Below are 25,826 nucleotides of genomic sequence, written 5' to 3'. Positions count from 1 at the left end.
TGTGTGAAAATTTGCTCTTAGATAAAGACATTTGTATAGATTTTCATTATTTAATAGGTAAACAATTAGTGTAACCTGATAAGCTGAACTAATACAGAAAGTCTTGGAGTTTTCTACAGCCAGAAAACACGTTTTAGGGCAACATAGGAAAACCTGTGAAAATAGATGTGTATGGCAGTGAATTAAGAGTTCTTTACTTTGTTGATAAAGAGTGTTTTTTAAAATAGAATATGCAAGGAAGTCTGAAACTTATGGCTCCTCCAGCAACTGTAAGCCTACTTGCATGAATCATGCATGAACATGCAGAAGGCTTACCAGCATGTGCTAAGCTGTGGGGAACTGCAGCCGTGAGGAAGTATCTTCTATTCCATTTGATCAGCAAATGTATATATAATGTGTGTGTGTATATGTATGTATATAAAATTTATGTAAAAACTGTTTGTAACAGACAAAATCCCTCTCATAAGCCCTGAATCAGCCACCTTTTCTTTTTAAAATGTCTTCATCATAGAATGATAGAGTGTTTTCATCTTGATAATTGAATGAGAAGTGTAATGGACATGAGCTAGAACAGAGCACTACTTTTCCTCTTGCTTTATTTAGTGGTTTGAGGGTTTTTTCCTGCAGTGACAACATGCTTCTAAAAACAGTCTTGAATTTCTCCCATTCCTTCAAGTTATTCTTCTGTCTGTCAACTCTGTAAATAGAAAAGCATGGATAATCCCACATGAAACAATGTGATTCCTGTGCATTCACAGATGGATCCGAAGTTGCGTCCTTCATTTGCTGATATTGTCAAAACACTGGAGGAGATTTTAAATCGCCTGAGAAACGAGGACTCTGAGAGAGACAGAAAGTTTCTGAATCTTGACAACAATGAAAGAAAGCCCAAAGGTAAATGTCTGCATTTGCACAAAGATTGTTGCAGGCTGGTAGCAAAAGAGTGCAGTGTTTTTTATTTTGAGGACTGTGATTTCAGATGTTTGGCATTACATACAGTGTATGAATTGTTTTACCCAAAGCCTGAAAATGATTCTGGAACAGTGGTGCACGCTTTGCACTGTAGAGTGTCCTTTGGGAAAGAACAGCTATTTCTTAAGCTTCCTCAAAAGACTGTGCCCACAAGCTCTTAGAGGGGAATTTAGGTTCATTTGGGAATGTAAGCTGCTGAAGGTACATGAAAATTCATAAATTTTGCTTTATCCCTGTCACCCTTAGTGCATATACACAGTTTCTTTGGTATACATGTAATGCTTAAAACTATGTAGATTTCTGCAGGAAGAAGAGCAGAGAAGATGTAAGAGTATTACAAAGTACCTTAGAATATAGAGCTGGGAACACATGAATTGCAAATCTTGGGAATGCTGGTCTAGCAAGGCTTTCCCTAAAGCTGTCTAGTGCCACCTGGTGTGGGGAGCAAACTACAAGCAATTCTTGTGGTAGAATGTTCTGACTTAAATTTCTTCTATGGTGACAGATTTTTGTTGTTGGAAACTTAGAGTATAGTAAAAATGTTTATATGTATTTTCTGTATGTACATATATATATATGAAACTACATATATATTAAAATAACTTTTGTATATGAAATTGCATGGAGCACATAAATGTGATATTTCTCCCTGTGTGGAAGGCATCTGGTAGATGTAAGTTAAAAAGGAAAAATGTTCTTTCATTTTCCTGGCATTCTTCCTCTAGTTTTGCATCTTCCTGGAGAAGTGTTATGTGCAGTTCTTTGACTTGACTTCAAGGTACGTGCAGTTGAAACTGTGGCAGTACTTAAAGAGAAGAAATCCATTCTTCTGTGCTTTTCAGAGGCACCTTGAGAACTGGTGGCAGCCATGTATTCCAAACACTCAAGAAGTTAGCATATTTTTCCTAAAGAACTACAAATTCCCTATCCTATTCCAGTGGCAAAGCTTATGCTTTCATTTATTTGCATATGTTTATGCATTCAAATAAATATGCACACATTTAAAAAAAAAACCAAAACCAACAACATAAAATTAAACTCCTATTCAGTAGAATGGAACATCAGTATCCTTAGTTTCTGTATTGGATAACATAACCAAGACTGGACTGGAATTATTTAAGGTCTTCATGGGGTCTAGAGGGCATTTATTTTTGTTCTTAACCTTTCTAACCAGGGTGAAAATGTAACTTACAATTCCTTTTGTACTTGCTCTCTATGATCAGCATCATCAGCAGATCTTGGGCAACCTCTGCTGGAAGCCAGGATGGTAAATGTAGAAACATGTAAAGAGAATATTTAAAATGCAGTTTTGACTGCTTTTGCATGTGAAAGTTCCTGTGGACAGGGCTGCTAATCTCCTAGTTTGAAATCAATGCTGCACCAGTGAGAAGAAAAACATACATCCTTGTGTGCATGCAGGAACTTGTAAGTAACCAGCAAATGTTTGTAGATACTTTGGAAAATCAGAACTGCACCTTTTTCTTTACAGTTATCATGAAGACTCTGTGAGTGAGCAAACGTTCAGGCATACAGCTCCTTTAAGCTAAGGGTATTTCTCTTCTTCCACTCAGGGTCGATTGAAAAAGGAACAGGAGTAAAACGTTTGAGTTCCCTGGACGATAAGATTCCACCCAAGTCACCCCGTCCACGTCGGAATATCTGGCTGTCACGTAGCCAGTCGGATATCTTCTCCCGCAAGCCTTCCAGGAAGATAAATGTGCAGGACCCCTACTACACACCAAACAAAGGATTAGGCCGGAAGGTGAATCCCTTCAGTGCCCGGGAGGACCTCAAGGGTGGAAAGATAAAATTCTTTGACATGCCAAGCAAGTCTGTGATCTCTCTTGTGTTTGACTTGCATTCTCCAGAGACGGGTGGTTGCCTGAAAGCCAGCCAGTCCCAATTCCGGCAGGTGTATAGCACAGACTGGCAGGAATTTTCCCTCCTTCCTGGAAGGAGATGCAGATCGCTTCCAGTCTCTCCTGAATTGGCACACAAAGAATATGGCCTGTTTAGTGGACTGTCTTCAACCATCAGCAGATGTGATCCAACCCAGCTAAGTGCAGAGGTTCGGCAAAAGCTCCTGAGTAGCAGTAAATATGGTGTGTCAGAGATTCCCCCCTTTCAAGCCAAGCCTCACAGGCCAGAATTTCTTTCTGTACCAGGACAAGAGGAAGATATGGACTGTTCGGATGGGCCAGTGTCCCAGGAGGAAAATGGATTTTACACTGAGAATACTTGTGAAGATCCAGCACATAATCAACCATTAGTGCTGGCCCAATCTGAGCCATTATCTTACAAAGGGCTCCCAGTTGAGAATTCATTGAACTCTGAGGAACACTCCTCACAGGTGTTTGCTGGTTGTCTCCCTTCTGAAGAGATGGAGGTGGAAGACAACCTGCTGAAAAATACACTGCTGGAGTCTACAAAGCCGCTGTTCAGTGTTTGTCCTTCCTCGGAGCTGAGGACAGATGCACGGCCATTCAGGGAGCACGATGGGGACAGCACTGCCCCGTTGTCTCAGACGTCCTCCAACATCTCAGCAAGTGGCAGCACACAGCCAACTTGTGACATATGAAGAGAGGGCTGAAATGGAGAACATCCTTGAGGAAGCCGTTGTTCCCAGTCACTTAAACTCTGTTCTTCAGTAGCACTGGGTTTTGTGCTCAAAGGAGACCCAGCAGGTGGTAAAAATGGGCTTTCAAACAGGTAGCTGTGGACAGCATCTGAACAGACTGATGATTTTATCTGTATTTTCAAGCTATGCTTATTTCCTCCCTTGATTTGCTTTAGGAGGGGAAACTACTCCAGCCAGAATTTCCACGTGAGCCCCATACCTTATAGAGATAGTAGCCAGAAGTAGGCACCGCACAAACAGTTTGACCTGGATTCCAGCATGGAGCATTCTGAGGCCTTAAGTTCCAGGTTGAGTGGAAAGAGTGACCCGTAGGTTTTCCCTCTTCCTCTGACTGACCAGCTGCTCTGAACTACTGCAGATTTTGCATTAGCATTCTGCTGCAAGCAGTATATGTGAATCAGAGCCTCTGTTCTAGAAATGGGCACAGATCTTTCAGAGCTGCGTTAAGCAGATAGCAATGCTTTCTTGTCCCAGAGTTGCTGTGAACGCTGTTGCAGCATTGAACAAGCTCTTCTTTCAAAAGCAGCAAAAACAAAACCCCTCATGTTGGTTGCAGTCTGCAGGCTGAGTCACATGATAAGCACTTTCCAGTTAACAAGAGGAATCTGTTCCCTGGTGTTTCATTTTGCCCTGGGATTTGTTAGTGAAGTGTAATGTGTTTCTGTGGGGAAGTGGGACTCAGTGAGCACCACTTTCTTTCTTGCACAGCTCTGAATGTACCTTGACCCAGATGTGGAGGAAGGTTTGCCCAGGGAGCAAGAAGGGAACCAGATTCCAGGCACTGTCATTTCTGGGCTTTTTGAGAAACTGCCAGTGGAAGTACCAGTTGTAGTGAGCGTTTGGGCTGTCCTCTCTTAAGACACCACAATCTATTTCTGCAGAATAGTTAAATACAAATTCTTGATCGACAGCTATCACTATGATAAGGAGGGTCACGTTCAGGTCCCTCAGATGGACATCCATCTCATTGGTGCCACTGCACTAATGATGGTAGTAATGACTTTTTGAATAGCTTACTGCTTGATGGGGGACAGGAATCCCCTGCTCCAGAGAAGCCACCAGTGGTGTTGCAGCCACGTGAGAGCTTTTGGAGAAGGACAGATAGGAGACTCACAGATGGGCTTTAGAGTTGTCAAACTGAAGGAAAGTAACTTGTCCCCTTTTAATTCTGCAGAAAGGAGCTGTTATTTTATTTGGTTTCGCCTGTCACTGAACAGGATTATCTACTTCTTTTGTTTTTAATGTTTTTCTTCACTCTACCAGCAGATAAATGTAAAAGAAGCAGCAGCATCTGCTTTAAAGCTGCTTGCTGCAACCAGCATCAGAGATCTGGGATGTGATGTTGGGGATCTTTGTTCTGTGGTGATATTTGTGCAACATCCTGCACTTTCTGCTGCTGTTGTACACAGTTATGTGGGCTTTTTGTTTCGGTTTGCTGTTGTATTTTTAACCTACATTATCATTCCTAACTGAGGTATGCATCGTGTGCTCACTGAGCAGGCAGTGCAGTAGCTATGGGGTATTTGGAGTCCAGGATGTCATCCAGATAATCTATTATTTCTACTCTTGTGCAAGGGTGGAAAATGTAAGCTGGTACTCTCTGATGAAAGTAAGGCTTTCTTACTCTTCTCCCATCTCAAGGAAAAGATGAAGGAGGAAGCCTAAATTTTTCTGTTTGTTTCCTTGGCTGAGTTGCTCAGCGTGTCAGAGGTGTAGGTAACAATTCTGCTGTGACTGTGACTTTGTCTTGTGAAATATGTTTCAGCCCAAGCAGCAGTTGTCTCTTTGCAATGGCTGCAAGTAGTTAAATGAGATACAGTTACAGTATCCTTCAGTTACTTAGCACAGTCCCTGCTGTGTTGCACAGCTATTAGTTTGAAAAAGGCCCATCCTGACCAAGACTGCCCTTCTTGGCACACCTCTCTGCCCATCGGAGGTGCTGATCTGTAGAGTAGCTTGTGTTGTGTGTCCTGTCCACAGTGCTGGTGCCTGCAGAGTGCTGAGCAGCTGGAAGGGCTGGCGCCGTATGGTGTCATTTCCTTTGAGGACAGGGAACCAGTCAACAGAACTCAGCTGCCTGCCTGTCTGGTGCCTGCTTTTTTTTCCCCACATATATATATTTTTCTTTTATCCAACTGTAATCTTTTAGGAGGGAAATCATCAGCACCAGCTTCTGTTGTCACAAGATATATTTAGGTGTGTGACTTCAGACTAACAAGCAATAATAAGGAATAGTTTACTTTGGATCACCAGGCTGCAAGGAAGCTGTCCCACAGCCTACAGCTACACAGCCTCAGCAGCATAAGTGTGTGCCTCTGGCTGCTCTGTGTGGCTTGTATTACCCTGCTTGTCAGCACTGACACCTCATTGCAAAGCCTGTAGCCCTCTCTGACAGACTGCAAAATCTGTGTAGTCAGGCATGGGATATCTCTAAAAACCCATCACAGTGACCTCGAGTGTTCTCTTTCACCACTGGCTCTTAAATGTTTCCCTGCCCTCATGGCTTTTACAAAGCAGCTTGGTTAACATTTTATTTTCTTAAATGTCTCCTCTGAGCACAGCCAGCTGACATGCACAGTGTGCACCTATCGAGTTTTCTAGCTCTTTGTTCTGAGTTGGGGATGTTGGGAAGAGAAACACCGAGGAATAACAACTCAGGCCTTTCCTGCATTCTTGGTCCACGTGGGGAAAAAAGGTGACGTGCACGTCAACTGGAGTAGAAAGCTGTCTTAAAATAGCTAAGTGCTTGCTAAAACCCAGCATTTCCAGGGGTTTGGATGCAGTTGGCACTTACTGTCTTATCCCTTTGGTTGTGCAAAGCTAAATCTAGGTTGCACCCAGCAAATACTCCTAGGTTTTCTGCTCATCTGAGGGTGCTTTTCTACTGGGGGCCATTTTCTGACGGCTACTGATGAACACAGATCTGAATATGCAGTCAGCAAACTCCTTGTTTTATAGTGATGTGACAGTTTTTTCTTGTGATTGGATTTTATCATGGTTTTTGACTTTCTTAGAGGAGCAATTGCTCTTTTAAAAGACTTCCTACACATTGCTAGGTTCCCTAAAGAGATCAAAGATGTTTTTAATTCACTTTAAATCTTTCGGTGTTGAGTTCATTTAAATGTCTGTTATAAGCTATTTTTTGTTGCGGTTGCAGGTTGATAAAATGCAACTAAGAGAATGCATGTGAACTGCTGCCCCTCAAAAAGGAGTGCAGACAAGGGGCTTTAGTAGACTTACACTTGCTGGAAAAACATCAATGTGTTGTATAACAGGACATTGGTATTTTTTGCCAGTACAACTAAAGACACTTGAATAATTCCTGTTTGCACTTAATGCTATTGTTTATATTGCATGTCACTACATTTCTATGCAAAACAAATAACCTTTTCTTTGGAGGAGGGGCAGCCAGGTATTTGATTAAGTAAGTATAAAGATCTTTGCAAGATGATCTATTTTCATATTTATGAAGGAGTTTTACGTCTTAATATTTTGCAGACTGTAAATAGCTCAACTTGTAATTAAAGGTTTAGGATGAAGTTTGTAGCCTGTGTATAATAGTAAGTTAACACTGCCAGAAAAAAAAACAAAGAATCTTTGCAAAACAATTTTTCTAATATTGTGGATATTTATGGGTATGTAAAGAAAGCACGTCTTGTTTTTTTTTGTTGATTGACCTCTTGACTTTTTTTTTTGAGCAGTAGAAATGGTGTATGTTTTATTGGAACTGCAATAAGAAGTAACCAAAGATGAATCCAGTGAAATATTTTCATAATTCTTTCTTGGTCAGGTTTTGTAAAACTTTCCCAACTTGCTTTCAAAATAAAATGAAAATCAAGGGCTGAGTCTTGTGATTAAAACAACAACTTTGGGTTAAAAAAAAAAAGCTGATTCATTCACTTGAGCTATGGATGATATTAATGCCTGTCTTTCAGATCGTGCCTTTATTACTTGGTGCTGAGTTATAAATAAGGGAAACTGTCATTCAGTCTTATTTCTGTCCTGCATCTCATTGAAGTGTCAGGCTATTCAATCCATGACTCAACGCCTTTTTTTTCCTGCTCTGCCTTATAGCATTCAGAAGAGTAGGCAGTAACTTGTGACCAACAAGACAAGATGCTTTTGATAGCACTCAGCCTGCAGGGAACTTGCCATTGTGAATGCTGTGTTCTAGCTCTACAAAATAGCTTCAGTAAGCACAGGAAGCAATGCACCAGGATTTAAAAGAACCACACCTGGCTTCAAGTCCCACCGATCTTCCCTTGGAAGCTTAAAGACCTACTACAGCTTGGTTCTGCACGCAGTTACCCTTCACTAGAATCTGCTAGTCCAGCATCTCTTTCTCCTTTTTTAACAATAGGAGCAAACTATAAGGAATTTCCCTATCAGCAGTGATTGAGAAACTAACTCCTGATTGAATGTTAATGATAATGTATGTTGAAGAACCAGCCGCTTTCTTCTGATGTGTGACAGAACCATCACATCCACCTGCAGTGACTGCTTATAGGATTCTCTGTCACTATTTTCTGTTCAGTATCAACTTGGAACTTTCAGGCATGTTTTTGTAAGGCAGGTTTGACCTTTTTTGTTTTGAAAAAGGTCTGTCCCATCTTAAACCACAAGGTGAAGTGGCAGCAGGTAGTAAGCTCTAGGTATGGTAAGGATAAAGACAAGATTTGAGAAGAGGATGTGGCCTCAGTCTCTTCTTATGGTTAATCAAAGAATTACCTCATTTGTTGTTTTCAAGAAGTGACACACATGCTAAAGCAGCTACTACGTGGTCTTTCTAGAAATACAAACCCGGTCTTTTTTTTTGTTTTTTATTTCAAAACAATTGAGTTTAGAGCACTGAACTGAAACTGCTGCCCTGTGTGGAGCTGGAAAAGTGCATTTTTTCCTCCCTCCAACCTTACCTATGCTTTCACAGTCCAGCAAAGGAACACCAGAAGGAACTCCACTTGAGAGCAGTTTAATTGGTCAGAGGTTAAAACGAAGGACAAGAAACTTGCTGCCCTTTAACCACTGTGTAGAAAAACACCCAGTTCAGTGAGGAGTCTCCTAGCTCTCTCCAGTGGCCCAGACCAACTTCATCTTCTGGTTGTGAGCTGCAGAAGACTTGGAAAATGAGCTTTTCACTATCTGAAGTGGCACTGATTTCCCACTGAGGTACAGCTTATTATGACAGTCCGGACACCACGGCTCTGCATCAGACTCTGTGCTTTTTCGTTTCTTAAGCATCCAGACATAAGCCATAACATAGCCAGTCATGAAGGCATCAAAGCCCGCTCGGTGGGTTCCCACTTGTGAAGATGGGCCCTGGGATGCATTTTGCTTTCCTGAAGCACATGCTGCTTCAGTCTCAGGGATGTCTGGGTGATTGATTGAGACCGTTCCAGCAAGGACTTCTGACTTCCCTTCCACTCGGTCACTGTCATGGGCATTTCCCTTGGCAGAAGGGCTCGGAGCAGCAGTTTCTTCAGTGCTCCTCAGATCTTCTTCCTGCCTTCCATGTGTGCTGATGTCTGAGCTGCCCTCTGGTTCCACAGCAGTGGAGTTTTCCTCCTCCAGTGGCCTGCCATCAGTGTTGGCAGGTTCATAGCAGCTCTGTTTTCGTGGTGGCTCCTCCTCCCCATTGTGAATCAGTTCCATTTCTTTCCCTGAGCTTTCCTGTTCAAATGCCTTTTCAGGTTCTTCTGCATTTTTCCGACGCTTCCGCCTGTGTTTCCGTTTCTTCGCCTTCTCACAAAGCTTATCATCCTCATCAATTATGAGGTCAATGTTATGAGACTGTGGACACTTCACTCCATTTGGACACCAGCCATAGGCCTAGGGAGAAAAAGAGAAGGCTGTAACCACGAGCCTCCCAGTTAGAATAGCCTATCACTGCAGCTTGGAGCAGAGTTAATTATTCCCCTTAACTGAGGACTTGTGAGGCTGTAGCTGGAGCACTGTGTCCAGTTATGGCACCAAGAAAAAGCATTGACGAACTGCAGTGAGCACAGAAGGGAGCTGACAACATATAGTGCACACAATGCAAGGCTAAGGAAGTCCTTGGGTTTGTTCCTAACTGGAAAAGATGAGCCTAAAGGCACAGGACGGAGCTAATTGCTGGGCTTCAGCTACGTAAAGCAGGAGTTATGGAAAAAATGGAGCTAAACTCTTTTGAGGAGAGCACAGGTGAAATGTTAATGGGAAATTCTGACTAGACATCCAAGAAGGTACTTTTCACAATGAGTGGTCAATCATTGGTACGAGGTTCTTAGCCATGCTCAAAAGTCACCAACCAAGGCTCTGAGTAACTGTGAGATGGTGGTTTGATGACAAATTTCCTGAGGTTTTTCTAACTGATGTTGTTCTGTGACAATAATGTGCAGCAGCATCTAGAAGAACTCCTTTCTCCCCTGAAGCATGTGAAACCAGCTGGGATCAGGTGGGCTCTTTGATAAGCTCTGTAGCACTGCCAGAACTTGAGATCCTGTGGATCAGAGCACGCTGCAATTCCAGAAGCTGCAGACAGGTAATATTTTCTGTATCTAACTGAGCTACGGGGCGGGGTAAGAGAAAGCACTTCTCACTTGAAAGGCAAATCAAGCACATTTAGAACGTAAAGCCCTTCCAGGACAGCAATGAGTGCTGTAACACATCCTGGTTCTCTATTCAGGGCTATACTATTCTCTTCTTTGAACACTGGCCTCAAATTAAACTGTGAAATGTGCTCCCTCAGAACAGAGCACATTGTTGCCTTTTCACTTTCAAAACCATCTGAAGCTTGAAATTCTTCCCTGTATTGTGAAGCAAACAGATGGAACCTCCCAGGTGCTTTCCTTCTACTTCCTGCTCTGGCCACACGTGGCTTTCTCCACATGGCCAGGTAGGAAGCAGGGACTCACGTTACTTACCGAGAATTTCTCACACACGGGCACCTTATTTGCCTCTCCCTCGCTGTAGTTTGCTTCTTCCAGAGAGCAGTGGCGATAGTCGATGTAACGTGACATGTTGGCAGAGTAGTTGCAGAACTCCACAGAGATGTGCTGGCTGCTGGCGTCCTGCAGCTTGCTGTTCTCTCTCTTGCTGCAACACACAAGAGGACGCAGTTACTGTGGTTAATTTGCCTAAAGCACCCAGCACAGAGCTGCTACAAACACGCTGCTTTGAGCCAACTCTCAGCTTCCCTCATTTCTTGTCCTTGAGCTCCAGCTTAACAGCCTGCTGCAAAGACAGTCCAGGGAATAGAACTTTAATGAGGAGTTGTTTCTATGCTGATTTAAATGTTGGTGTCTGGAAAAAGAAACCAAACTGAATCCCATGTCTTTTTGTCCCAGAGCATTAAATAGCAGCGTGCCACTCACCACTTCTTGTAAGCATATTCCAAGTAGGATGCAACAAAGCGGGTCTCAAACTCTGAAGCGTATTTAGTGTCATATATTCCTGCTGGGAACATTTCTGAGAGATCAGAGGTGAAGGTGCCAAGGCTGTCTGGGAGGTGAGCATAGAAGCACTGGTACAAGAAGACAAGGTCAATCAGGCCGTTATGGAGGACGAGAGGTTTCTTTGCTCGTATGAGTTCCAGGAAAAAAGTCCGGACACTCTGGATCTGGCTCTCATTGCCCTAAAAGAAGAAGAATTAGTCAACAAGTCTTAACACACTGAAGACATCTGGTGCAATGGTAACTCAGAGCTTGTTACAGCAGAATTCCATGTAGAGCCACGCTGTGTTCTGACAATGGAGATACCCACGTAGCTGGAGAAGCAGCTACAACAAGGGATGAACAACAGGGAGGAGAAAGGGCTGTGCTGCACTCAGCTGGGAACGCAGCTCACAGCAGAGCAAGCTGAGCTGAGCGAGGGCATCAGCCCATGATTCTGTACCTTATCGTTGCCCTTGTGGTAGGGGATGCCCTGTGAGTACTGCTTATTGAAGTCAAAGCCGTGCTGCACCAGGAACTGCACCGACTGCGGCTCGACGACGTAATCCTCCGTGCAGAGCAGCGTCAGGTTGTAGATCTGGCAGAGGAACGTGTTCTCAGACTGCGGGATGAGATCAGAACCGGGACTCAGAGCGGGGGGTGACGGACCGGGCCCAGCCCCGCCTCCCACCCGCGTGCCCGGGAGCTGCCGTTACCTTCTCCGGGAGCTGTTTGAAGCACGCGACGCCGAGAGACAGCACCGAGCGCGTCCGTGCGGCGCTGCAGACGGCTTTGTAGCGCTCATCGATGCACCTGCCGGAGATACAGCCGGAGATACGGCCGCTGAACCGCAACAACAGCCGGAGGGCGGGGACCCGACCCCACGGTCACTCACGGGCTCAGCAGCGCCTTCCTGTTCCCCAGACCGCTCAGCTCCTGCGGGAAAACGGCGCTCAGCGGCACTGCACAGCACTGCACAGCATGGCACTGCCCGGCACGGCACAGCATGGCACTGCACAGCACTGCACAGCACGGCCCGGCACGGCACAGCATGGCACTGCACAGCACGGCCGCGTACCGCCGCCCCCGCCCATCTCACCGTGTCCACGGCGATGAAGGTGGCGCTGCGCAGCGCCAGCACCATGCAGGGCCACAGCTCGGTGAAGTTGTCGCTCTGTACATCCACTACCGGCACTCTGCCCCGCGCCATCACCGCCCGTTCCCCGCCACGCACCGGGCCCTTCCCGCCCGGGGCCGCCCCGCACCCGCCCGTTCCCACCTCGCGCCCCGCCCGGCCCCGAGCCCCGCCCCGCTGCCCCGCGGAGCCGCCCCGCGCTGTCCCGGCCCGCTCCGTTCCGTTCTCGCCGTTCGAATCCCGATTTCCGGTGATATTTCCGATCCGAACCGAACCGGCGTTTATCGGGGCGCCCCGCGGGTCCTTCTGGGGCTGCCGCTGTGACCGGCGGGAAAAGAGGCGGGGAAACCGCTCAACTGAAGGGAGGGGCGAACCCGCTCCCGTCACGCCGCTCTGTGATTGGCTCAGGTCTGGAAGGCGGGTCCGCGCCGCCCGCTCTGATTCGTCCCCGAGAAGGGGCGTGGCCGCGGAAGGGAAACATTTTCCCGGGAAAAGTGCACGTGTGTCCCGCGGTTGGTTCCCGCCATGAGCCGCCTGCGGGCGGCGGCCGCGCGGGGGATGCGGGAGCGGCGGGGAAACGGCAGCGCGACCCCGAACGGGGAGAGCGGCAGGAACGGCAGCAAGAACCGTGTGTCGGTCCGTGAAGGTGCGTGTGGGCGCGGAGCGTGCAGGGCCGGGCCTCGGTCGCCCTGAGAGCGCTGCTCTGAGCCCACCCCGCGCCCTTCTCCCGGCAGGGGCTCCCGCTCCACCGCACTCACTGCATCTCTTCCATGACCCCGTCGAGATCGATGCTCTCCGTGGCCGCCTGCTCGCCTGGTACGATAAAAGCCGGCGGGACCTTCCCTGGAGGACGCTGGTAATGGCAGGAGGGAGTAGCACAGCTTGACTCATGTTGTATGAGGGTCTCCTTGCAGTGAACGCTGTGCCCCCTTGTCTCATACTCCGTTCCCTTTCAGGCTGCAGCTGAACAGGATGCTGACAGACGGGCGTATGCAGGTGAGGAATGGGGGTGGCTGTATCCCATGTATTGCTGCCTGACACGGGATGCAGCGTAGCCTTGTGAAGGCTGTGGCTTCAATGCTGTTCCTGTAAACAGCTGCTTGGACCCCTGGTGGCATCTGAGAGGCAACTTTGGGCCTGAGAGGGGGATCCTGTGGGGATGGGGATGGGGGTGGCTGCTGGGCTGGGTGCTGCTGCAGTTCTTGGAATCAGCACCACGGTGACTGGGGTGCACGCTGTGGGAAGCAGCACTGGCACCTCTGCACCGATCCCTCTGTGCTCCCGGCAGTGTGGGTGTCTGAGGTCATGCTGCAGCAGACACAAGTGGCCACAGTGATTGACTACTACAACCGCTGGATGCAGGTGACTGTTCCTCATGCAGTGCCCCCGACCCTCCTGCTTTGGAGGCTTTACTCTCTGCCCGTGGCAGGCTTCCATCTGCAGTGCTTGGCTGTCCTCATCCTGAACTTGTTGCCTCCCTCTTGTAGAAGTGGCCAACACTGCAGGCACTGGCAGCAGCATCGCTGGAGGTGAGCAGTGTGGTGACGAGTTCAGCCCTCACTGCTCTCCCTGTGTCTCCCTAACGCTGTGTCTCATGGGGCAGGAGGTGAATGAGCTGTGGGCAGGACTCGGCTACTACTCACGAGGAAAGCGCCTGCAGGAGGCAGCGAGGAAGGTGCTGGAGGCATTTCCTAAGCTCTCTGTGCCTCATGGGTGGCTGCTGGTTCGCACTTGCTCTGCCTCGCTGGAGCTGAGCTGGTTGCACAGGGCCATGGAGGCTGGGCATCCTCCTTATCACATGTAAATCTGCGTCTGCTCAGCTGACATTGGCTGTTCTGTCTGCAGGTGGTGTCAGAGCTGGCCGGCCGGATGCCCAGGACAGCTGAGGACCTGCAGAAGCTGCTGCCGGGAGTGGGTCGATACACAGCAGGAGCCATTGCTTCCATCTCATTCGGGCAGGTGAGAGCTGTCTGGAGGGAATGTGACCCCTCTCACTGCCACCTTCCTGCCCCTTGCCAGCACCTCCCAGTTTGCTGATCCCTGCTCTCACTTCAGGCTACTGGTGTTGTGGATGGGAATGTGATCCGCGTGCTGTGCCGCCTGCGGTGCATCGGTGCTGACAGCAGCAGCCCGGCTGTTACTGACTGCCTCTGGTGAGGGGAGCTGTGCTGGTGGCGGCTGTGATTGTGTGTTGGTAGCTGAGGGCAGGATCATTTAGAAGCCACGGGGAGCTGAGCTGAAGGGGGGAGGCTGGAGGAGCAGGAGCGTTAGAGGCTTGTGGGGGTCACGGGCTCAGGAGGCAAGTGGAGGTCATAGGGTCTCTGCATGTGGAGCTTCATGTCACTCACAGCCATCTCTCCCAGGGACATGGCCAACACCCTGGTGGATAGGAGCCGCCCAGGGGACTTCAACCAAGCTCTGATGGAGCTGGGGGCAACTGTGTGCACGCCCAAATCCCCACTGTGTAAGGAGTGCCCAGTGAAGGAGCACTGCCATGCCTGGCATAGGGTAAGAATGGCCCCCAGGCCCATCCCTTGACAGTCTGTGGGTGGTAGAGGCCTCTCGCTGTCCCTGTAGGGGGTGATAGAAAGTTCCTCAAGCCTCCTCTGAAGCATCAAGCAAGACTTGGCTGAGTACTGAGTCCTGCATTCCTGCCTGGTGCCAGCCCTGGGGGTCCCTGCATGTGGAGATGGGGTTGGACATGCTGTTGCCCCACACAGGTGGAGAAGGAGCTGGTCTCTGCCTCTCAGAAGCTGTTTGGAAAGACCACTGTGGTGCCTGATGTTGAGGACTGTGGTGAGCACCCGGGTTGGTCCCTGTGGCAGCTTTGCATCTGGGCCCCGCTGTGACCATTGTGTTGGTGTCTGCAGGGACTGGGGGCTGTCCCTTGTGCCTCCCCATTGCCGAGCCGTGGGACAGCAGCCTGGGGGTCACCAACTTCCCCCGCAAAGCAGCGAAGAAGCAGCCACGGGCAGAGCGGGCAGCCACGTGTGTGCTGGAGCGGAGGGGCCGCCTTGGGGCCTCTGAGTACCTCATAGTACAGAGACCCAGCTCAGGTACAGGGCCAGGTGGGAGCAGGGCACAGGCACCAAAGGGTACTGAGATGGGGTAGTGGGATGGCACTTGCTCCTGGGTGCAGAAAGGAGCCTGCTGGGCTGTGATGGGGCTCAGCACCCCCAGCTCACAGCCCTGCTTTGCCCCCTCACAGGGCTCCTGGCTGGGCTCTGGGAGTTCCCCAGCCTCCCGCTGGCTCCGGGCCTGAAGGAGAAGCAGCAGAAGGAACTCCTGGCTGACCACCTGCAGGCGTGGATAAAACAGCCTGTACAGACACAGAGCTTGTGCTTCATTGGGGAGGTGAGTGTGTGGCCAAGCACCATGCACCATGGGGGACGCAACACAGAGGGAGGGTCCCCATTCCCTGATGTCACCCTTCTCAAGCCCTGCCTGCATGCTGCCAATCTTGCTGTACTCTCGTCTCCTCGCAGGTTGTCCACATCTTCTCACACATTCACCAGACGTATGTGGTCTACTCACTGTGCCTGGATGGGGATGTAGCCCTGGATGCTGCCTCGTCCCCATCCCGCTGGGTGACACAGGAAGAATTCTGTGCCTCAGCTGTGTCCACCGCCATGAAGAAGGTACTGGGGGGACCTGGGATGTTCCTTTCTCTTCATGAGGTGCTGGCAGTGTGCCTGCCATCCCCCCAGCTGCTGTGGGCCAATCCCAGCTTGGGGACAAGAGTGCTATCCATTTCTGGGTGCTCTCATGCTTCCTTTAGGTGCTGAAGGCGTGGGAGACTCAGCATAGGGTGCAGAGTGGCCGTGCCAAGGTGGGCAGCACAGCAGTGTGCACAGAGCTGTCCTGTGCTGTGCTGGAGCCCCCCAGGACTTGGGGCTGCGCTGGGAGCTCCCCAGTCTGGAGCAGGGAGATGTGCCTGGCCAGCTCTGTCCATCGTTAACCCAATTTTAGGACACCCCCCTCCTCATTGATGCCCCAGAGGAAGTGTCCCTGGGCACCTTGGGGCTCGGCTCAGCTCCAGCATCTCTCCTGCAGGGCTCCAAGCGGAAGCGGGATTCAAAGCTGCGGGCAGCAGGCAGCAACTCCACAGGGACACAGCTCTCCCTGCGCACCTTCCTCCAGGCACAGACCCCTCCGTGATGGAACGTTTGGCAGCTGACACCAGCAGGTCCTGTGCCGTGGTGAGTCCTGCGTGGGGCAGCTGCAGGTCCCACCATGGCCCTATAGCTATCACTGTGCCTTCTTCCACCAGCCCCACAGCCATCAGCACTCCTTCCCCAGTGCACCTGTGGACACATGCTGTACAATGGGTTGGTGCTGTGCTGGATGCAACCCAGAACTGTACTCATTCCCCTGCCCTGGGCATGGGGTGACTCGGCCTGGCCAAGGGGTGTCTCTGGCAGCAAGAAGGATGTGGCCACGCTCCCATCATTCACACATGCCTGAGCATCAGCCAGCAGCCAGTGACTGTGGTGCTGTTGTACCCTGACATCCATATTCCCATAGCCCTTTTTATGTTTCTTTTGGCTGAGTGCGAGCCATAGGTTTTTTAATAAATCCCCTAGGGGTCTCTTTTATTTCTTTATCTTTTTTCTTGAAGTGACTTTCTGCCTCTGTTGCAGCACAGCACTAAGCTGGGGCTGCCAGTGGTTGAACACGAAGGCGGCCAGCAGGATGCTTGTGCCTGGGCTGGGAAAGCAACACAGTGGTCACAGTGCCAGCCCTGCTGTCTGGGATGCCCTGTGGCCTTGGGATGCTCTGAAGGGTAGGTGGCCCCAGCCTAAGGGATGACCCACCCTGGGCAGTAGAAAGGGTCTTTTGTCCTCACTCTGGGAAATCTTAAGCAGGAGGAGAAAAAAAAATCCCACAGCAGTTATTTCAGGTTAATTCTTTAATTTAGATGACAAAGAGGCAGGCACTTGCCCTGTGGTGCCTTGGGTGATGGCTGCTGCTGAGCAGCTGTGTCTATAGTGCCCCCCTGGTGCCCCGCAGTGGGGCTGTGGCAGTGCCAGCAGCGTCCTCAGCCATATGCTGCCAGCACAACTTTCATCGGCTTCAGGTGAAATCAAGGCAGAAGGTCCTTCCCATCTGGCTAAGGGGGAGAAAAGCCTCTCCATGCTGGGGGCTGCTCAGAGCCCCCAGGACCTGTCTGTGAGCACTGTGCTGCAGCACTGGAGTGTGTTAGGGTTGAGTGCCTGTTAGGTTGAGCTCAGGGCTGTGGTATTAGTGTGATGCATTGCCCCAGGGTTGGGACTGAGAGAAAGGATGCTGCTGGTCTCTATTGCCTCTGGTCCATATAGATCTGCACAGCTTTCCACAGTGCCCGTATGTTGCCTTCTCCAAAGCCAGGAGCTCCGCGTCGCTCTATGAGCTCCAGGAAGAAAGTCTCCTCGGAGAAGAGGGGGTGGGTGAAGATCTGCATCAAGTAACTCTGTGCAGGGTTTACGCCAGCGTCAGTGCCCGGCTGCCCGCTGTCCCCATGCACAGCAGTGTCCAGCAGGATGCCCAGCTCTGCCAGCGTGCAGGGATCCTGCCCAGCTCCCCGCACCTCCTCCTCCTTGCCCCCCTGACTGTAATAGGCAGCTGGGGGGGTGAAGAACCGCACGCCCGCCCTCCTCAGGGCTCTGGTGGTTGATACGATGTCAGGTGTGCGCAGCCCCACGTGCTGGATGCCCGCCCCGCCGTGCTGCTGCAGGAACGTGTCCACTTGGTTGGGGATGGATTCAGAAAGCGACTCGGCCAGGACGAGCTTGCAGCCACAACCGTGAGCGCTCTGCAGGGCACGGAGGAGCATTCCAGCCCCGTGTCCCCCCAGCACAAAGCCCTGTGCCGGCTGCTGCCGCGGGCTCAGCGCGAAGTGCCGAAAGCCGAAGCAGCGCTGGTACCACTCCAGAGCCGGCTGCGTGCCGCCCCGCGGGCACACGTAGGTGATGTGGTCAAAGTGGGAGATCTCCACGCCGTCCCCCGGGGGAGCTGCCGCCTGTATAGGCTGGAAGCCAGGCAGGAAGGGCCCCCGATAGCGGGAGCGGTCCAGCAGCGTGTGGCTGACGTTGCCCACGGCGGAGCTCACCACGCTGTAGGTGACGGAGCCGCGCTCATCCCTCACCTCGATGGGGGGCACGGGCACGGCGCAGCCCCGGCTCTGCAGCTGGGCGCACAGCCCCGGCACGTCATCCACCTCCAGGCACACGTTGGAGGCCGTGCCCTGCGTGGGACGGGGGTCCACGTCGTACAGGAAATCGTGGCTGGAGATGCCGCCCGGCGTCAGGCGCTGGTTGAGGAGGAACACGGCGTTGCCCCGGCGCAGCGCCAGCTGCCGAACACGCGGAGTCTCCCGCACGGCCACGGGCTGGAAGCGGAAAGCGGCAGCCAGATCCTGTGCGCAGCCCTGCCCGAAGGGCACGTGGAGGGACAGGAAGCACGGGCGGCTCAACGAGGCGGCCATGGCCGGGCATCCTGCAGGGACACGGGGAGTTCAAAGGGAAGCTCGTGCCTGCGGGGAGGAGCCGCGTCCCCACTCTGCGCAGACCCGAGTGTGCGCACACATAAAGGTGCGTGTTTTAAATCAGTGTTTCTGAGCCGCTTTCCTACTGCGAGGGGCTGCCCAAGGTCACTGCCGTTCCCAGAACCCTCCGGGGATCACGTTGCTCCCCAGCCCCATAACACAACCCCTAAGTCTTCAGTGCAGCCCAACGTGCCCCGTGTGTCCCTCGAGGTGATGTCTGCAACGGGGACGGGCGTTTGGGCTGGGGGCGACCCGGTATGTAACGTGCAGGTCGGGGAGCACGGGGCGGCTCTGCGCCCGAAAGGGTCCCACGCTGCCCTGGCCCCCGCAGCGGCACGGGGCCGTGGTGAGCTCGCCCTAAAGCCCCGCGTGGTGCAGGGCACGGAGCGCTACGGGCACGGCAGCCCCCAGCCCAGCGCTGACCCCCCCCCCGCTCCCAGCTCCGCTCCCCGCACACCGGCTCACCGCGCTCCGCTCACACCGATCGCAGGGCACGCCGGGCCGGGCCCGCCCCGGGCAGCGCTGGGGGCGGAGCGGCGGGTGGTACCGCCCGGCAGAACCTCCGCCCGGCCCCGCGGTGCCGCCGCAGCCCGTTGCCCCCGTCCTTGTTTGGGGCCCCGTTCCGGCCCGGTTCTCCATGTCCCGTTCCCACACACCGCTGTCCGCTCTCTGTTTATGGCTGCTGCCCTTCCCCGGCTTATCATGTTTTTGTACAGATCTCCGAAGCGATAAACTGCTCAAATATTTGCGGAGATGTCCGTGTGGGGCCAGTGTAGGGTTTTTTGGGGGGAGGTCCCCCGGCTCTTTAGGCCATCGCAGCCCATCGGGGCTGGGCAGGAGGACGGGGCGGCCCTGGGTGCAAAACCGTGGCACCGCCCGGCAGGGTGGCAGCCCAGGATGCAGGGCATGGATGTGGGAGATGCTGTGGTCCCAGATGGGAGAGCCGTGCCCTTGGTACTGCCACCCAGCCCGGCCTGGGGTGACGTGGCTGCAGGGCTGCGTGCCCAGCTCTTCCCCGAGCACCAGGCGCCGCTTTGTCCCAGCACAGCTCAGGGCCTCAATGGGGACAGAGGCGGCCTTGTTGCTGTCCCCAGGCGGGCGGTGGTGAATGGGGAGCGCTTCTCCTCCTCCTCCTCCTGGGCGGAGAGTGGTCAGCAGATAAAAGGGAGGCAGGGGTCAGCTGGGCACTGCCCGGAGTGGAGCGAGGTGCGGCCGGAGGACAGCAGCGAGGAGAGCGGTACTGAGGGCTCTTTCTCATGGGGGAGAGGGTCGGCTTTGGGGTCATCCCTCCCAGCAGCCCCCTGCTCCCTGATGGGTTGTTCCCTGCCCTGTGTCCCCGCTGCCCATCGAGCATGCAGGGAGGGGGCACTCGGTGAGGTGGGAAGGGCTGCGGGGCGGTGGGATGGACGGGGAGATGGGTGGAACTTGGGGGTATCAGTGGTAAGGGTCTGTGCACCCCAAAGCTCTCGGTAGGACAGGAGGACCTTCAAGGTGGCCTCAAGGTTAAACCATTCCCGCCCCTGAGGCCACGGTGACAGGGCTCCCCAAACCAGCCCCGTTCTTGGGTTTTGGCATCAGCAATGCAGTGTGTGTTGCTGGGGGAGGCAGGGCATGGGGGCACTGACTTCCATCCCCTACAGCTCACCCCCGGTGCCGGGATGGGGCCGCTGCTGCTGCTGCTGGCCTCCTGCCTGGGGCTGGCCATGGCCTCCGAGGGGGCCACCAACGGCAGCCGGCTGTGCCGTGAAGCCCCGGCGTGGCAGATCAATGGCTCCAGCCCCATGGATGGTGCGGTGGGGCAGGTGACGGTGGTGGCCCTGCTGAAGGCCAGCTGACACTTCTGCCTGCTGCAGGCCCGCAGGTGAGTCCTGCCCCCCGCCGCCCTGCCACCATCTTGGGCCACAGCATGGCGGCCACGCTCAGTGCACCCTTCCCCACAGCCTCGGGGCCCTGAGGGAGCGGCTGGGGCAGCAGGGTGTGAGCGACGTCCACTATATGATCATCAACGAGCAGGCCCCGCTGTCCCGCGCCATGTTTGGGGAGCTGCAGCGCCATGCCCCGCCGGGCGTCCCCGTCCTCCAGCAGCTGCCACATGAGCCTGATGTGTGGCAGCTGCTGGGGGGTGACAAAGATGATTTCCTCGTCTATGACCGGTGAGCTCCTGTCTCTGGGGTGGATGCTGGGAGTGCTCCTCATTGGGTGGGTGATATGGCATAGGGAGGGTGACATGGCACTGGGAGGGCTCCCTGCTGGGAGGGTGATGTGGGGCTGTGCTCGCTGCTGGGGTTGAGGCACCTGCCCAGCCCCTACAGCCCATCCTCGCTCTGCCCTCCCAGCTGTGGCCGCCTGGCCTTCCACATCCAGCTGCCCTACAGCTTCCTGCACCTGCCCTACGTTGAGTCCGCCATCCGCTTCACCCACCGCAAGGACTTCTGTGGGAACTGCTCCCTCTACCCCAACAGCACACAGGAGGTACGGGGCTGCAGGGCCGTGGGATGGGCTCTGTATCACCTGGCTTTGTGCCGGGACCATGACGTCTCTGTCGAGGGTCCTGGTGGACAGCCATAACGCACAGCCCCTGTCTGGTTCTTCCTAGGCCAACAGTACCACGGAGGTCCCTGCGACTGTGACCCCGCTACCCAAACAGGAGGAGAAGGAGTCCGAGACCCCCGCCCACCACCAACCCAACCACCTCCATCCCCACCACCGTGCAGCTGGCAGCGGGACCGCCCCAGAGCCCAGCGGGGACCACAGAGCTGCCCACGCTCACCACCACCACAGAGCCCATGGCCAACTCCATCCCAAGGGGCAGACGCCAGAGGGACGTGATCCCTGATGTGGGCAGAACCCATAGCGTGCACACCACGCTGGCTCGCTTCCCAGAGGCATCGAAAGACCTGCTTTGTCCAGTGTTGGTTTACAGCCCCCTTCCACCCAGTGCCCAGTGATGAAAATCCCCCCTCCGGCACCCAAAGGTGCTGACCTTTTGGCCCTAAGACTCAGTTCTAGCCCTTCTTCCTCTGCTGCTGCCTCTCTGTGCTCAATGATGCCCGTGGTGCAAAGCGGGACCTCCCCGGTCACCGCAGGCTGACACTGCACGGAGCAGCGGGGCAGGGGTTGAAGGAGCAGAACTGGGACCCGTGGGTGCATCCAGAGCGCCAGGGTGAGCCCGGAGGGTGGGAATGCTGACGGGGAGGATGGATGGGAATGCTGACGGGGAGGATGGATGGGAATGCTGACGGGGGTCACTGCTCCCTGCGTCCCGACCTTCCCACCCTGTGCACGGGGATGTGCAGTGGTGGTGGGTGGCCGCAAGATGGTGGCCGTGTCCCCTCTCAGAAAACGGGGGCTGCCTCCAAAGCCCGCAGCCCCGGGAGGAGGACGTGGGTGGGGGTCCTGGGGTGAAGTGGACATGCAGACGATGAATAAAGCCTCTGTGAAGTGAACCCTACCTGGCCTGGCCTTTGGGGTGCCCTTTCTCCAAGAGGGTGGGGGTCCCTGGGGCTGCCCTTCTCTACCAGCACAAGAATCATAGAATCAACAATGCTGGAAAGTCCTCCAGGACGATCCAGTCTACCTGCCCACCCACCACCTAAATTTCCACCATGTCCCTTAATACAACACCTGATTTGGGCCTTAGGAAGGTGCTTTGTGTTCTACATGGGCCCCATAAAGCAGTGTGCAGTGGAGATTTGCATTCCCCCAGCCTTGCACCTTGCCCCCCGCCTGCCCCAGCCCATCCCATCCTGTGCATCTCTGCCCAGCACCCCCCTCCTCCCTCCCCTCCGTCTGCCTGAGAGGGATCGAGGGGATGACTTTTCAAATACGTGGCTCCACGTGGGGGTCAGAAGTTGCTCCCCATTGGGGGTCAGTTGGATCAGGTTGGTTGGGATCAGTGTGCGAGGTCCCACAGGACCCTGCTCCCTGATTCCATCTCTCTCTTCCTCCCCCTCCTCCTCCTCCTCACCCTTCCTCCTCTACCTGCTCCCAGCACCCACAAGGGCACCTCTGCCGCTACGCCATCAGTATCAAGGTTATTTTCTTCTTCTGGCAGCTGCTGTAATTGAAACAAAGCAGGTCGAGCCTCACGGGCTCCGCTTCTCTCGCTCATTTTGCTGGTGCTGCTGAGACAACCAATTCATCTTATCGATGCTGCTCGGCCTCTTTTCCACCAGAGCCAGGCAGAGCCTTCTCTCCACAGCAGACATCCCAGGCAGCAGCGAAGCTCTCCTCCTGCCGAGCTTTGGGCCGGGGACAGAGCATTTCAGAGGGGTTCAACGGGCCCTTTATACTGGTGCCATCCTGCAGGAGGATGCTGCAGTGCCATGGTGCCCACGGCCGTGCCAGCACCCCAGAGGAGGACGCAGCGTGGTACTCTGCTGTCCATGGCCGGTCAGCAGGTCAAACCACCGCCTGGGCCCTGTGTGCTTGATCCAGGCAGATCCCTCTCAGAAAGAGTGGGAACAGCCAGTCCTAATGTCAACAGAGGCCTCTTGTGCAGCGATGCTGTGTCAAGAAGAGGAATGGGTCCCTCCTCCTCCGCCCATTCATCTGGCAGCCGGGGGCTGGCGTGCGGCCAAGCCAGGCTGCTTTGGAAACATTTCATTGAGGAGGCAGCTGAGCCGAGGAAAACAGAATGAAAATACACAGAGAGATCACTGTTGTTAGGCAAAATAAGTGCAGGCGGCTGCATTTCTGACCCCCAAATCCAACCCAGCCGGGCCTCCGTTGTTTCTGTGGGCTGCTCGGGGCAGGGCAGCCACGCGTGTCCCCGTGGGGTGGGAGCTGGGGTGGTGATGTCCACAAGGGGTGGGACTGGGCTCGGCTCAGTGCGATGCTGCACCAGGAGTCGGGACAGGTGTAAAGCCACGTTTCTGAGCACAGGTGGTGCCAGAGCCACCAGCCCACACCTGGCCCGGGAGCTCAGCACACCTGTGAGCAGAGGAGAGGGGCCATTCTGTGCCAGCATCTCTTGTTCTGAGTGCACAGACAGCTGCAGTCACATCTGAAGGAGGACCCCGAGGTTGTGGGTGCTGGGAGGTTTCATGGAACAGCTGGATGGTGAAAGCTGACTGTGTTGGAGTCCTGCTGGAAGGGCAGCGCAGCAATAACAGCGCTAATGAGTCAGCAGAGAATCCACGTGGGATTCCAACAGTTTGATGGCAAAAGGTTCCAGCTCCACCTGACACTTTGCTGGAGGCCTCACCAGGCAACGGAGAGCCAAAAAATAGGGCTCAGACCCACAACCAGCCACCCCAAGGCATCGCTCCCCTTGATTACAAAGCTATTATTTTGTAAAGGAAGGTCTCTGCTCCTCCCTGGACATCAGATCCAGAGGGACGATGAGGGACAAATATCCCAGGCAATAGACCCTGCACTCCCAGCTGTGAAAGCAACGTCAGAGAGGCATAGGAGCACCGCAGGGAGGGAAAAATGCACAGGGAAAGGCAGCACTTGATCAGGGATCCTCTTAACCGGCACCACCTGGGACAAGGTGGGTGAGAACAGCCCTGGCTGTGCCCGCAGCCCCGTCCCTGCCAGCCTCAGCCTTCAGGGTACACCTCCTCCTGACCTCCGTCGGTCGCGGTGCGGCTCCTTCACTGAAATGGAGCCGCGGGCGCTGCTGCAGTCCCTGCCGGGAGCTGCCTCCCTCTTTCCCAGCCCTGAGAAGATGATCTTGGGCACTGAAGAATGACAGAGGGACGAAACGGAGGTTTCCGTGATGCACTGTTCCCGAAGGGGCTGTCGTTTGGAATATGACGGGACAAAAGATTTATGGGGAGAATATTTCTGGGGCATTCAAGGGACCGTGTCCCACCGGCCACGGGAGCGACCCGCGCCGCTCTCGGTGAACGTCAACACGCGAAGATGCTGCAGGGGCGTGCGGGCCGCGCATGTTCCCCACGATCAGAGCCAGCCGCCCAGGAAGGGCAAAGCGCTGCGTCCGCCCCGCCGCTGGCAGCCGCGCTTCCCCGGCCGGCGTGGGGCCCGGCGGGGCTGCGGGGGGCTGCGGCGGGGCCCGCCCCGTCGGAGGGCGGCTCGGGGCCGGCGGGACCACCCCCTCCAGTCTCCACCCCCGGTTCCCCCTCGCCTCCTCCCCGTCTCTCCTCCCCTCGCCCGGCTCAGTCGGTCGCAGCCATGGCGGAGGGAGGAGAGGGAGAGGAGCTGCTCCGCCCGCCGCTGCCCGCCGGCGCCCCGGGCCCCAAGCGCCTGTGCTCCCGGACGTGCCCGGCGGGGGGCACCGGGGCCGCGCACCCCCGGCCCGGAGCGGCGGGGGCCGGCGCGGGGCCGGGCGCGGGGGGCAGCGGAGCCCCGGCGGCGTCGGCCGGCTGCTGCCCCGCGGCGGGGGCTGCGGCGGGGCCGGCGGGAGCCGCGGCGTCGGGGGCGGCGGCGGCTGCGGCGTCGGGGGGCGGCGGCGGGGCGGGGGGCAGCCTGCTGCAGCCGGAGTCGCTGCTGGACGCGGCGGCCAAGCGGGTGGCGGGGAGCTGGGCCTTCGAGAGGGTGGAGGGCCGCTTCCAGCGCATCCCGGAGCCCGTCCAACGCCGCATCGTGTATTGGAGCTTCCCCCGCAGCGAGCGCCAGATCTGCATGTACTCCAGCTTCCAGCCCGGTCGCGCCGCCGCCGGCACCGCCTCTCCCTCCGCCGCCTCCGGCTCCGGCGCGGCCGTCACCGGGGGGGGACCCGCGGGCACCGCCGCCCCCGCTGCGGGCGCTACGGCCGGAGAGGAGAGCCCCGCCGCTGGGCCCCCGCCGCCCCCGGCCGGCGCCCCGGCCGCCCCCTCCGCCCCGCACGGCGAAGGGCTGCCCTTCCGCCGCGGCATCCGCCTGCTGGAGAGCGGCGCGGTGGACAACGTGCTGCAAGTGGGTGAGTGCCCCCCCCTCAACCCCCGCTCCTCCTCCCGCATCGCCCCGCGAGCGGCTCAGCCTTTTGTCTGCTTGTTGTTGGACGGGGAAGTCCTCCCCCCGCTCCCCCGTGGGGGATCGACGCGCTTTGCCCCACCCCCCGCGTGTGTCCCACGACCCCGTGTCCCCCCCCCTCCCCCCCACGCGCGGTGCCCCGGGGGTGGGAACGCGATGCGGGGTCGGTGGCATTGTGCTCCGCGTCCTCGTATGTAGTGGCAGGGGGTGGGGGGTTGGGGGAGGTGTCTTTTG

The 25,826-nt window shown here is 54.7% G+C and overlaps 6 protein-coding genes across 11 annotated transcripts in view; 4 read left to right on the top strand and 2 right to left on the bottom strand.

The window, feature by feature from the left end:
• TESK2 (testis associated actin remodelling kinase 2) overlaps positions 1-7,448 on the top strand; it is a 64,680-nt gene extending 57,232 nt beyond the window's left edge. For 3 of the 4 annotated variants that reach the window (XM_015870127.3, XM_085511594.1, XM_085511595.1), the window contains 2 exons: positions 759-894; positions 2,544-7,448. In XM_015870127.3, the coding sequence (XP_015725613.2) occupies positions 759-894; positions 2,544-3,550 (1,143 nt within the window). In that variant the 3' untranslated portion in view covers positions 3,551-7,448. Of the gene's footprint in view, positions 1-758; positions 895-1,697; positions 1,751-2,543 lie in introns of all 4 variants that reach the window. The other variant, XM_085511596.1, reaches the window with a different exon arrangement.
• Positions 7,449-8,563: 1,115 nt separating this feature from the next.
• Positions 8,564-10,888, bottom strand: TOE1 (target of EGR1, exonuclease). Its single transcript, XM_015870128.3, has 2 exons — positions 10,510-10,888; positions 8,564-9,436 (listed from the first exon to the last, which is right to left on the bottom strand). Exons 1-2 carry the CDS (start codon positions 10,603-10,605, stop codon positions 8,669-8,671), a joined length of 864 nt encoding a protein of 287 aa, XP_015725614.3. The 5' UTR covers positions 10,606-10,888; the 3' UTR covers positions 8,564-8,668.
• Positions 10,889-11,594: 706 nt separating this feature from the next.
• On the top strand, positions 11,595-16,746 carry MUTYH (mutY DNA glycosylase). The gene is given in 16 exon segments (XM_015870132.3): positions 11,595-12,663; positions 12,666-12,797; positions 12,886-13,007; positions 13,108-13,147; positions 13,440-13,513; positions 13,639-13,680; positions 13,755-13,826; positions 13,997-14,110; positions 14,207-14,304; positions 14,515-14,659; positions 14,872-14,947; positions 15,022-15,207; positions 15,360-15,505; positions 15,637-15,789; positions 15,930-15,980; positions 16,205-16,746. Coding segments are annotated over 16 exon segments (2,574 nt in total). The 5' UTR covers positions 11,595-11,645; the 3' UTR covers positions 16,310-16,746.
• A 299-nt stretch (positions 16,747-17,045) lies between these two features.
• On the bottom strand, positions 17,046-19,192 carry HPDL (4-hydroxyphenylpyruvate dioxygenase like). Of its 2 annotated transcripts, none has more exons than XM_015870139.3 (2): positions 19,140-19,192; positions 17,046-18,625 (listed from the first exon to the last, which is right to left on the bottom strand). In XM_015870139.3, the coding sequence occupies exon 2, from the start codon at positions 18,612-18,614 to the stop codon at positions 17,448-17,450; it is 1,167 nt and encodes a 388-aa protein (XP_015725625.2). In that variant the 5' UTR covers positions 18,615-18,625; positions 19,140-19,192; the 3' UTR covers positions 17,046-17,447. The 2 variants fall into 2 exon arrangements, with proteins under 2 accessions (XP_015725625.2, XP_015725626.2); XM_015870140.3 differs by having other exon boundaries at positions 19,132-19,172.
• A 668-nt stretch (positions 19,193-19,860) lies between these two features.
• On the top strand, positions 19,861-22,120 carry LOC107317441 (selenoprotein Pb-like). The gene is made up of 5 exons (XM_015870146.3): positions 19,861-19,911; positions 20,315-20,535; positions 20,615-20,827; positions 21,011-21,146; positions 21,271-22,120. Exons 2-5 carry the CDS (start codon positions 20,333-20,335, stop codon positions 21,508-21,510), a joined length of 792 nt encoding a protein of 263 aa, XP_015725632.2. The 5' UTR covers positions 19,861-19,911; positions 20,315-20,332; the 3' UTR covers positions 21,511-22,120.
• A 2,422-nt stretch (positions 22,121-24,542) lies between these two features.
• Positions 24,543-25,826, top strand: part of ZSWIM5 (zinc finger SWIM-type containing 5) — an 81,448-nt gene continuing 80,164 nt past the window's right edge. Inside the window, exon 1 of one of the 2 annotated variants that reach the window (XM_015870150.3) lies at positions 24,543-25,539. In XM_015870150.3, the coding sequence (XP_015725636.3) occupies positions 24,543-25,539 (997 nt within the window). The remainder of the gene's footprint in view (positions 25,540-25,826) is intronic. The other variant, XM_085511585.1, reaches the window with a different exon arrangement.

Source organism: Coturnix japonica, chromosome 11 (genome assembly GCF_054131305.1).
Source record: "Coturnix japonica strain WE chromosome 11, WE-NBRP24, whole genome shotgun sequence".
NCBI classification, from domain to species: Eukaryota; Metazoa; Chordata; class Aves; order Galliformes; family Phasianidae; genus Coturnix; species Coturnix japonica.
This window is presented reverse-complemented; position numbering and strand designations above follow the sequence as displayed.